This window comes from Mirounga angustirostris, unplaced genomic scaffold (genome assembly GCF_029215605.1).
Source record: "Mirounga angustirostris isolate CCGP_5_RB_7025 unplaced genomic scaffold, mMirAng1.0.hap1 SCAF_4, whole genome shotgun sequence".
Classification (NCBI taxonomy): domain Eukaryota; kingdom Metazoa; phylum Chordata; class Mammalia; order Carnivora; family Phocidae; genus Mirounga; species Mirounga angustirostris.
The window spans coordinates 135,670,533-135,683,505 of NW_026991712.1; the positions used below are offsets into that span (position 1 = coordinate 135,670,533).

The following is a 12,973-nucleotide window of genomic DNA, read 5'->3' on the forward strand; positions in this document are numbered from 1 at the left end:
TGGGGTTAATATTCTGATATTTGCCTCTACTCTGCTCCTAGCTACTTGTAGTGCATTGAAAAGGTGCTTTATGTCCTGATGTCTAACATTCAGGCTCCCAAGCCTAATATGGACTGCCTGACCTCAGATGTAATTTTCAGCAATATTAATTGACTAGAGAATTTGAGTTATTAGGGCAATAGGACTCAACCAGCTTGGCCGCTTTCTAAGTGCTGTATTAACAGTCTAGGATCATTGATCAATTTAATTTGAATGCAATTAATTATACAAATGTGAACTCTTCACATTTACTTTCATTAAAATTATATCACAACAAAAAGAAAATAGGTATGAATCAAGCCATATGCCCTTTCTTCAAGTATGAGTCACATCATACATTTAAACATTCCTAAGGTCCACACACATCTGGGAATTCTGATCATGTGACCTTCTATCTAAAAAAAACTTGGATACCTCTAATAATCCCATGATTGATTCCATGATCTATACAGTTCTCTTTTGTACCCCAAACAGTAATGTAAATGTGGGTCTCTTATGCCTAAATAATCAAATTATATGTTTAAATTTTAATTGTTTTGGAGATTTCTTTTCTTTTCTCCTTTTTAAATAGGAGTTTACTGACTGAAAATGGCAGAAAAAGTCTTAGAGAAGTTCGATATTCTGGATGAACAGGCAAAGATACTCTTGGCCAGAAGAGCGAAGGTTTGTAAATGAAAGCTAAAATTAAATTTAATCATTAAAATTTAATCATTTCAAATGTGAATGATTTTTACTTTTTAGTTAATGATGCATTAATATGGAAATATAAACTGATTTGTAAAAAGCAAATAATATTAGTTCAAAAAGTAGTCCATGTAAGCGTATACTATAAAGAATTAATTAGATATACAAGGTAATTTCTGGATAGCTGCCATTATTTTTTTCTTTCAAGATTTTATTTAAATTCAGGTTAGTTAACATATAGTGTATCATTAGTTTCAGGGTACAGTTCAGTGATTCATCAGTTGCATATAACACCCAATGCTCATTACAAGTGCCCTCTTTGATGTCCATCACCCAGTTACGCCATCCCCCCAACCACCTCCCCTCCAGCACCCCTCAGTTTGTTCCCTAAAGTTAAGAGTCTCTTATGGTTTGCCTCCCTGTTTTCCTCTAATTTTTTTTTTCCTTCCCTTCCCCTACGTTCATCTGTTTTGTTTCTTAAAGTATCCATTCATCAGTTGATGGACATTTGGGCTCTTTCCATATTTTGGCTATTGGATAGCTGCCATATTACATTAGGTTATATGTATCTAAAGTGATTAAGATAAAAAAATCAAATAGGCAGTCAAATAGTAAATGTGACTACCGTAGTTCTAATATTTTAAACATATAAAAATTTATTTAATTGGTTTATTAAAAGGAAGAAAATATTTGGTATAGTTACCCAAATTAAAAATAAAGGTCATAAAAATTAAAGTAAAAAAGGTGAGACTTTTATAAAATTCAATATAAAATATTAATAAAGAATATAGTTTTTGGGGAGCCTGGGTAGCTCAGTTGATGGAGCGTCAGACTCTTGGTTTCAGCTCAGGTCATGACCCCCCAGTCATGGATGGAGCCCTGCATCTGGCTTCCTGCTCAGTGGGAGTCGGCTTCCCCTCTCCCTCTGCCTCTGCCCCTGCCCCTCCCCCCTTATGTGCGCTCTCTCTCTCTCTCTCTCTCTCCCAAATAAATAAATAAATCTTAAAAAAAAGAATATGGGTTTTTTTTTTTAAGATTTTATTTATTTATTTGACAGAGAGAGACACAGCAAGAGGGGGAACAGTCGGTTGGGCGTCTGCCTTCAGCTCAGGTCATAATCCCAGGGTTCTGGGATGGAGTCCCGCATGGGGCTCCTTGCTTATTGGGGAGCCTGCTTCTCCCTCTGCCTGCCCTTCCTCCTGCTTGTGCTCTCTCTCTCTCTCTCTCTGACAAATAAATAAAATCTTTAAGGAAAAAAACCAGATTCTTAGCACATATGAGCAATTTAATTTGGTTACACAAAAACTTGCAAAATAATATAACAATGTGGGTAAATGAGGCATAAAGAGCATAGAGTCCAAGAAATCAAGGAAAATAGCACAGAGAGGAGCTCTAAAGTGACTGAACATATTTGTGAACCTGAAAATGAAAATTCTGATGCTTGAATAATAACTTGATTTTCTTTTTTGCCCATAATTGTCTCCTTTTATTCAGAAAATAAAGTAGGGAAATATTGGAAAAAACAGTAAATTCATTCTGTTATCGTTACCCAAATTTTGAAATAGCAAACCAGGAGTAACTTACTAAAGCAACCATATTGGACTTAAGTACCCCAAGTTCATTCCATTTTAATTTTTTGTTTAAAATGAAATGTACTTTAGAAAATATAATCAGAGCTAAATCTATTTAATTTGTCCTGGAATTCCCTTTTATACGTGATTAGTCATAATAATTCTTACCTTTTACTGAGTTTCCTTTGTGCAAAGCATTTCAATGTATTTTCTGATTTTGTGTTACTATGCCTACTTTATGTGTTACTGAGAGAGAATTCTCTGGAAATTCTTTTGAAAGTATATATAATCAAAATTTAAAACTTTCTTATTTTTTTTTAAGTTGTTTTTTTTTTTTTTTTTTTTTTATTCATGAGAGAGCGAGAGAGAAAGGCAGAGGGAGAAGCAGGGAGCAGGGAGCCCGATGCGGGACTTGATACCAGGACCCTGAGATCATGACCTGAGCCGAAGGCAGACACTTAACCATCTGAGCCACCCAGGCGCCCAAAACTTTCTTATTTTTTAAAGTATAAAATTAAAATATACTTTTGGAAATAAGCAACATATAGATATATATAAAAATTATACTTAAAGAGGGGCGCCTGAATGGTCCCGTTGGTTAAGCATCTGCCTTTGGCTCAGGTCATGATCCCTGGGTCCTGGGATCGAGCCCCACATAGGGCTCCCTGCTCAATAGGGAGCCTGCTTCTCCCTCTCCCACTACCCCTGCTTGTGAACAAGCCATAATGCCCTTGAGGCTCATCTAAGTTTTTGCATGAATCAATAGCTTTATTATTATAAATAATATATAAATTTTATTGCTGAGTGGTATGCCATTATATGGATGTACAGAGTTTCAACCACTTCCCCATTGAAGGATATTTGGGTTGTTTTCAGTATTTTGCTTTTAAAAATAAAGCTGCTTTAAAAAAAAGATTAAAGAGAGCTGCTCTGAATATTTGTGTACAGGTTTTTGTGTGAACATAAGTTTTCATTTCTCTGGGGTGAATGCCCAAGAATGTAATTGTTGGTGCAATTTCTGTCTCTTAAAGTCAACAAGGTTAAGGCCCAGGGTTTGAAGTGAGTCCCCCTCCCTTGCATCTCAGTGTGGAAACTGCCTCCAATAAGTAGGCTGAGCTATTGTGGGATTTACCTCATTTGTTTCCCTTTTCCTGGGGATTATGGTTCCCCCACACCACCCCACCCCCGCCTACTTTCTAATGCCTGATTACAGTTGTTTTCCTATGTTTTGTCCGGTTTTCTAGTTATTTACAGCAGGTGGGCAATTCCTGTAGTGCTTAATCCTTCATTGGCAGAAACAGAAGTTCTTATCCTTTGACTTGCTTTCACATTTTTCATCACTTTATTCCTTTGTGCAGTGCTGAAAGATTTTTTTAGAAAAGATTTTTGGCTCCTTAACTAACTCGTTAAGCTATATCCTTTTCTTTCTTTGGCCATCTCTATAAATATTTGAACAAAGTCTTTTGATTGCTTTCTTAACTCTATTTCTGGCTCATGCAACTAGACCAATGTTGGAGTGATTCACCATGTTCCTGGGGACAGTGAGAGCAGCAGGTTGGAGACCGTGTTGCTCTCCTTCCAATAACTCTATGTATGAGGATTGTCTTTGCTTAATTTATAGGTCGTTCTTCAATTCTAAATTTTAGAATTACGAGGGAGCCTTCATGATCATCTAGTCCAAATTTCCTTCATTTCATGAATGGGAAAAGAGCAGCTCAGGACACACAGCAACAGCCTAAAAAATGTTGGTACACAAGGCCCCTAGTTTTCAATCTGTAATATTTCTCCATTATTGACTAGCACATAAATTCTGTGTGTGTGCATAAAGTGAGACTAATTTCATTCCTTTCCACACAGGATTTTCCCTATATGAAAAGTGCTCATTTTTTCACAATGTTGTACTTTGGCTTTCCTGCAGAAAAACAGCCTTCAGAGTCAAGGAAAGAAAAATACTTCGGTTACACCCCTGACGTTTGACTTTCACTTAGAATTTGAAGAGGCCATTGTTCCATCCATATCTAAGAAAGTACCCAGGATCACAGAAGATAATTCATACAGAATTAAAAAAGCAAAAAGGTAACCATCCTAACTACCTCAGACTTTCAGTTTGGAGTTTTAAAGCATTACTGTAGATTTTTCTTAGATTACGTAATCTGTATTAAATGTAAGCTTTGTCAAACACAGGTATGTTTCATAGTGCTTATGAGTTACAACATACTTGATCAGCATTCTGAATATTCATCGTTTATAAAATATTTATTAAAATATCTTACTATTACAGATGGTAATTAGGTACTAATTACAATTCTGAATTTTTAAAGAAAGACTTGTCTTGAATTCTATTACATTGCCTCAAATTAATGTCAGGATTTATTTCAAACTTTAGACCAATAGACTCCAAAAGAAGTCCATCTAGAAATCAAGTAAGTCAGTTTCTCTGTGTACTTACAAAGGGTAGCCTGAATATGTCATACTTGGTTTTTCACTGGCATTCTGTATGTGCATTATGCTATATAATTTTTCTAGGCATCAGAAATGTAGAGGAGAATCCAGACAAAAGAAATAATAAAATGTAGAATTAATAGAATTTCAGTCGTACATTGGTGGTGGTGGGAGGGGGGACTTAAGAATGAGATTCTTACCTCATTTTTTCTGTGTGACCATTCAGTGCGTTCAGTGCAGTTTTACAGATGAAAAGCCCATCTCAGTGAGGTTAAATAACTTGCCCAAGGTCACACAGATATGTGGTCCAAGCTGGATTTAAATTCTAGCAGTCCGATTTCAGAACCTGTGCTCAGTATCACCACCACCCTGTTCTGAACATAGAATGACTTGCATCTTCCAGGCTCGGTAACTAGCTGCATTATGACACTTTGTACTTAGGAGAACATATGATGCAAAGCAGATTGGGGTGGATTAGAGGATTAGAGTGAGAAGAGCTGAGTTTTATTTTGGATGTATTAAGTTTTAGATGTCTGTGGGGTATTCAGGAAGGGGGCATTCTTCTTCCAGGAAGCAACCCATTCTTGCAGTGAATCTTCTTCAGCTATAACAAAATGATTGCTTAAATAACAGAGCATGAGGCTGAAAGTTTCTCATATCAACAATGATAGCCTGGTTTCATTGGTTATATTGGATAGATTCAGTTCCTCCATATCTTGAGATGCAGTTCCTGGTCTTATAAGTTATGGTAATTATAATTTAGGATACCAGTCTCCACCAATGCTTGCAAACCTAGCTCCTACAGTGAGCCAAGATGTCAGATCTAATTCACACAGTTCTCAGCTTAGCCTAAACTTTATGTCATAACTGCTCCCACCTGGACCAGTGACTTTCTGGTCACTGCAGGCTTCTTTCATTTTTGACCTTTAGCCCCTTTGCTATTCAAAGGGTGGTCTTCCATCTAGCAGCACCCTATCACCCCAGAACTTGTTGGAAATGCAGAATGTCTGACCCTCTCCCAGACAGAAGCTGCAATTAACAAGATCCCCTAGGTGATTCCTGTGAACACTAATGATAGAGATGCACTGCTCTAGCCCAGTGGGTCTCAAACATGGAGGGCTCCTTAAAACACAGATTGCTGGGCTGCACCTGCAGAGTTTTTGATTCAGTAGGTCTGGCTGGGGCGTGATCATTTGCATGTCTAGTAAGTCTCCAGGTAATGCTGGTGTTGCTGGTCCAGGGACCATCCTTTGAGTCTCTGCTCAAATAAGCTCACATAAGCTTATGTGCTTCTCTAATCTTGCTGCCCAGCACCAACATCTGTTCGTTCCATTTTTTTCCATGGTTTGATGAATATCATAGCAACTCTCAATCTGGCGCTGTGGTCACCTAATTGGTGAAATCTGTCCAGGTTTATTTGTAGCTGAGCTTTGCTTTCAGAGTAGTAGTTTTCAACCCATCTGCACATTAGTATTACCTGGGGAGCTTTAAAATAATTGGATTCTACTTTAATTAGTTTGGAGTGAAGCCCAGGCATTACTATTCTCAAGATTCCCCAGATGATTCTTACATAAAGCTGAGATTGAGAACCATTCAAATTCTTAGGGCTTCTTTCTCACTTACTCCCAGAGACATGTTTTCCATGTTATTATTAGTTCAGGATTTCTGTATTTTTCTTGGATAAATGGGAATTGATAAAATATTAAAAATATCTCTTGATTAATCTGTATAAAAATTCTCTAAGATTTCTCAGTAAACACCAAACTTACTCTTCTCTACAACTTTTCATAATTGGATGTTTTACAAAAGAATCATACTCATTTTAGCAAAAATCCCTTTAAAAAATTAGCTGGAGGGGCACCTGGGTGGCTCAGTCGGTTAAGCTGCTGCCTTCGGCTCAGGTCATGATCCCAGGGTCCTGGGATCGAGCCCCACATCAGGCTCCCTGCTCAGCGAGGAGCCTGCTTCTCCCTCTCCCTCTGCCTGCCTCTCTGCCTACTTGTTCTCTCTCTCTCTCTGTCAAATAAATAAACAAAATCTTAAAAAAAAAATTAGCTGGACCTGTACCCCTGAAACAAATAATGTGTTATATGTGAATTTATTGAATTTAAATTAAAAAAATTTTTAAAATTAAATAAAACTAAAAAATTACCTGGATAAAGAATTTTTAAAGGAGAGACAAAGTGATTTCTCTATTACCTAAGCATTTAGTACTGGATTATCAGCTGAAAATGGCAATTTTACCACTTATAAAGTGGTAAGAAATAGAAAACAAGTTAGAGGCGAAGAGACAGATTAAAAGTATTTAAGTTGTCACCGAAAATTACAAGAATACTGAGGTTACAACAAAAAAAGAATATTTTTTCTTTAGATTAACAGATTAATAGGGGCTTCTCATTAGAAGAATTATTTTCCTAAAAATAAATCTACACTGAGACCTGTCAAAAGAATATTCCTTTTAGGAATAGTTTTATGACAATAGGATAAACTTGCATGTAAAAAAGATAATTAAACATGAATAGAGCATTCACTTGCAGCCTATAGTGAAATTTAACTGGCCAAATTCCTTGTTCCTTTAGTTTAATATTTTGTGTGACATTAGCCTGGAATAGAGATGAAGAGAATGATGTTTATAGGCCAGTTGCCAGGTTTGTACTTAGCTTTACTTCCTACTAGTTGTGACTTTGGACAAGTTATATAACCTCTTTGTGCCTCAGTCTCTCTTTGTGCCTCAGTCTCCTCGTCTCCTCATCATTATCCTGTGGATATTAATAGTATGTAGTCCATAGGGTTGTTGTGTGAGTTAAATGGACTAAAATATGTGAAGAGTTTAAAATTCTCCAACATACAGTAGGCACTCAAAAAAAACAAAAACAAAACCCAGCTAATACAAATATAAGCTGTATTTTTGAAATATACAATCATGTATTCCAATCATTAAAAATAAGATACTAATGAGATACACAAGTCATGTTTACATATGGCAATTATTTCTAGAATCTTAGGTAAAGTAGGACTTACAGGTAAGTAGGCTGGGGTGGGGTGGGAACTGTAAGGATAGAGAAGAGAGAAACTTTTATGTGAGTGGAAAAAGAGATTCATGCCTCGCTTGCTACTGCCCACACCATTTCTCAGTTATGTGGGCACAGGCTCTTTCAAGGCCCCATGAGGATTCTGGGAAGGTAACAGCCTCAACTCTAGCTCTCTGTGGGGAGAGCTTCACTACTGCGCTGAACATTCCTCTTCTCTGTAGCTGGAAGAGGACTCCTACTTACTGCTCATACCCGGAGAAACCTGATGTTCTAGAGCAGGGCTTCTCAACAGTGACTGCCCACTTGAGAGCTTTTGGAAAATATGCTGAGCCCTGCCTAGAGATCATGATTTAACTATTGGGGAAAAGTCTGGGCATCAAAGCACCCTAGATGATTCTAATATACAGCTAGAAATTTGAGAAACATTTCTAGAAGCCTCTTCATTTGTCCCTCCCTCAGTCACCCTCTTATAACAGCTTGTTTGTGGCTAATACATGGCAAAAGAATCTTATTTCTCCCTGACTGATATTACCTGAGTTTCAAATAGCCTGACTTTTATAGGTGCTGAGGAACCTACATTCACTGAAATGAGAGGCCAAAGAGAAATCACAGGTCACTCATATGAAGGAGGGAGACAAAAACAATCAGAACAGGTGACTCCTAATAAGGCAGATTATGGAAGAAACAGAAGAGAACTTAAGAAAATATGTATCTTTTTTTTTTTAAAGATTTTATTTATTTATGTGACAGAGAGACACAGCGAGAGAGGGAACACAAGCAGGGGGAGTGGGAGAGGGAGAAGCAGGCCTCCCGCGGAGCAGGGAGCCCGATGCAGGGCTCGATCCTAGGACCCTGGGACCATGACCTGAGCTGAAGGCACGTAATGACTGAGCCACCCAGGCGCCCCGAAAATATGTATCTTAAGGACACATAATCAGGGATTTAAAAATAAGTGAAGGGATTTAAAAATATTTCTAAAGTAAAAAGAGATTTAAAAAATATTTCTGGGGCTCCTAGGTGGCGCAGTCAGTTAAACGTCCAACCCTTGGTTTGGGCTCAGGTGGTGATCTCATGGTCGTGAGATCGAGCTCTGTGTCAGGCTCTACTCAGCACAGTCTGATGAGGATTCTCTCTTCCTCTCCCTCTGCCCCTCCCTCTGTTCTCTCTCTCTCAAATAAATAAATCTTAAATATATATATATATTTCTAAATAAAAAATTGAGTAGGATAGAAATAGAATACAGATGAAAACTGGATTGCTAATCTAGAAGGTCAAATAGAGGCACAATCAGGATATTTGACCTGTAAATATATCCTTAATACATAAATCAGGAAACTAAGAAACATGGTAAGGAAATAAAGAAATATTAGGGAAAGAATGCCCCTTTTTTGAAGACATACTTGAATTTTCAGATCAAAAGGGTTACCAAGTGCTAGACTTACAGTAAAATTATTTGATTATTTATTTAATTCCAAAGGTAGAAAAAAATTGGTTAATTACAAAGGAAAGGAAAGCAAATGAGTTTCATACGTCTCATCTGCATCTCTGAGGCTAGAAAATAATAAACCATTTTCAACTTTTTTTTTTTAAAGATTTTATTTATTTATTTGAGACAGAGAGAATGAGAGAGACAGAGAGCACATGAGAGGGGGGAGGGTCAGAGGGAGAAGCAGGCTCCCTGCCAAGCAGGGAGCCCGATGCAGGACTCCATCCAGGGACTCCAGGATCATGACCTGAGCCGAAGGCAGTCGCTTAACCAACTGAGCCACCCAGGCACCCCATTTTCAACTTTTGAATAGAATGGCAATCCAAGAATCCTCTACTTGGATGAATTATCATTTAAAAAAAAATTTTTATTTTTTTCAACTGTCATTTATTTATGAGAACAAAAGAGAGACAAATTTTAGGGTATGAAAAACTGTAGAAGGTAATCTGCCTATGTATTCTCTCTGAGGAATTTACCTGGAGAACTATTTTATCCAAATTAAAATGTAATATAATTAAAATAAAGATCCAAATTGGAAGTCTTTATGACACAAAAATGTATTTGGAATTATCCCACGGCATCAGAATGAAAGCTCTGGACTTCCAACTCACAGTGGCTGTTCTGTAAAAACAAGAAAACATTCCAAAGCATTATCAGGGAAGTTATCCATAAGAGATTTCCAGTTGGGAAGAGGAGCTTTTAGAGCAACCCCCATGCTTCCATCTGAGCTGTGCCCTTCTCTTGGGTTTCTTCCTTTTATGTGCCATTGCCATTTCACATTCATTCCATGGATGTGCAGCAACGTTCCTTTAACTCTAGCCCATGCAGTACAAAATCAAGGCCCTTACCTATATTCCCTTAACTCAACTACAACAGGATATAATTTCACATGGAATTTTCCTAAATATAAGACCAAAAAAGGGGGAGGGAGAAAGGGATGAATTAAAAATATATATAAGCAGCTCAAAACCAATACAATTTACAGAAAACCGACTTATGATTTTATGCTAGTGAATTAACCCACCAAATTTATAATCCAGGCTTCATTCTTCATATTGTGTGAGAACCTAGTGCTAGGAAATCAATTTTTATTCCTAGGTTCTTAGCCTCCCATTCCTTCTCTGCTGTTGGAAAAAATTCTCCATGGATCTCTTGTATTTCTGTACATCTTGTGAGCAGAGGCACTGGATGCCTTTGTTCCTATCTCAAGGATTTTTGTATAACAAAGAGCCTTGAAAGAGATAGTGCTTTTGGGGTGCCTGGGTGGCTCAGTTGGTTAAGCAACTGCCTTCGGCTCAGGTCATGATCCTGGAGTCCCGGGATCGAGCCCCACATTAGGCTCCCTGCTCGGCGGGGAGTCTGCTGCTCCCTCTGACCCTCTCCCGCTTTCATGCTCTCTCTCTCTCTCATTCTCTCTCTCAAATAAATACATAAAAATCTTTAAATAAAAAAAAAAAGAGATAGTGATTTTCTCTGAGCAAGAGCAGACATGTTACTGTCCATTATAAAAGATTTCGCGTCAGTGGTATAGTGGTGAGCATAGCTGCCTTCCATTATAAAAGATTTGGGTTCCATAAGCTCAGGTTACCCACTGTGTGTGCAGGAATCATCTGGCCCTCTGCTTGTTGCCCTGTGGAACTGGGGCTCAAAGAACTGGTGCAGAAAATGCTAGTCCTATCACTGTGAGCAATAATTAGGCTTTTGTCCCTGACCCAGGAGTCTACTTCTTCACAAGCATAGATGAAACTGTAATAGGTTAACTTGTTAGCTTGTAAGTAGGGTCAAATCTCAGACCTTTCACAGTTCTTCCCACCTATTTTGAGGAAAGAAGCTTGGAGGTAGAATGACAAACTGTGACACCCTTCCCCGCTCTTCTTTTGCAAACTGAGTGGTAAACATACTTTGGACTCATTATTCAGTGAGTAAAAGAACACCCTTATCCAGGTCCCTGCAGGCTTAGAAGAACTCTGTATATACCCATTTTTCTACCCTATAAGCCTATCTGTTTCTAGGTAGCAGGATCTATAATTTAGGTTATTCCTCAACTAAATTCACAAAATTAATCCCTATAATAAAGTTTTTTAAAAGAAGTAAAACAATATGACAAGAGACATTGTAAACTAGAAAAGAAAATCATGATCACTTGAGGACAGAGTTTGTGTATAATTAATCTTATAAACCAAATATCTAGCATTTGGTTCAATTTATTTCTTATAAATCATGTTAAGTGTGCATTAATTGAAAGACAAAAAGAATAAAAATAAAAACCCCATCATTTCCTAGTACTTCCACCAAGTTTTGACCCTCTCATAAGCATACGGGACCTTTAAAAGTATTTTACAAAATTGGCATGTCTAACACCTCCCAAAAGAATGTTAAAATGACCATAATTTGAGAAATTGAAGAGAAAAAATAGGCAAAATAAAGGCACAATATTAGTAATGAGGAAGGAGCTACAACTATGAATATAGAAGAAATTAAAATAATTATAATGAGTACTTTGCTTTGAAACACAGGTGTAATAATGAATAATCTGGGAAAGTATAAATGGGGAAATAGTCTCAACAAGAAAATGAAAACATAAATAAATAACTAGAAAATTTTGAGAAATAGTCAAATAACAATCTTTTACAAAACTACCATCTTGAAGTTGTGTCAGAGGTCAGTTTCTTCGGAGTTTCAAAGAAGTATTTAAATGGTTTCTGAGCATAGACAAAAATGGAATAGTTTCAGTCCTTTTTTAAAAGATGTCTTTGATCCTCATGTCTGACCACAAGAACATAAAACCATTGTTGAATTTCACTTACAAATATAGATTTTTTAAAACCTAAAATAAAATATTAGCTTAATTGTTTCATTTGCCTATTCTCAACTCAGGAACACATAACATAAAACAGTCTTATATTTCTCCAATTTCACTCTGATCACTTTTGGTTATTAAAAGTCTGTCCAATTTAGTATTTTGATCCCAGATGCCAGTTGAGGCTTCCCCTTCCCCTGTCTAGCCAGTCTATTGACACTGCGGGAGCTGAGGTGGAAGAGGAGTATGGCCAGTGAATCGGAGGTGGGTGTAGTCTTCCTAGCACACATCCCCTTCTTCCTTCCTATAATCTTTTGTGCTTCTGGTATGGGAAAAGTGTTGTGCTGGAGCCAGCTCCTACCAATTTGTTAGAACTGACTGTTGAATTTTCAGGAATTTTATGAGATGGTTAAGTTATTATTAAAAATTAAACTATGTAAGCTAAAAATTCAATGACATAATAAAAACAAATACTCAAAACTCATCCCTTTCTAATTATTTTACCATTTTTTACTATCATCTGTGATTGAAATCATTTACATCTATTGTATCCATATGGTGGAACTATTATATAATATCATGTTAATACACATTTCTTTTCAAATCCTCATTCAGTGATGTCCCATCACTGAAATCACTTGAAATCAACCATGGGTGTATTTACACCATAGAAATTGGCAAACACTACAAACAGGGGGCTTGATTTGTTATTTGTCTAGATTTAAGAAAGTGGGGAAGAAAAATGTTCATGAAGATTAAACTTAAATGTTTGTCTTGCCAGTAGCCATCATACTCTGAATAGCACACAAAATTGAGGATATATTTTAGAATTCAAAAATTATTGTCTGGCTCAGCAAAAAAAAGTAGCTTATGTCATTGATGAATGAGTGAAGTTCCAACATATGTCTTTATTGTTTCA

General features: G+C 37.0%; 1 protein-coding gene across 1 annotated transcript in view; it reads left to right on the forward strand.

The window, feature by feature from the left end:
• The first annotated feature begins 617 nt into the window (after nt 1-617).
• The window catches only part of CUNH1orf141 (chromosome unknown C1orf141 homolog), a 37,821-nt gene continuing 25,465 nt past the window's right edge, over nt 618-12,973 (forward strand). The window contains exons 1-2 of the mRNA XM_045899076.2: nt 618-702; nt 4,213-4,370. Of these exons, the coding sequence (XP_045755032.1) occupies nt 628-702; nt 4,213-4,370 (233 nt within the window). The 5' untranslated portion in view covers nt 618-627. The remainder of the gene's footprint in view (nt 703-4,212; nt 4,371-12,973) is intronic.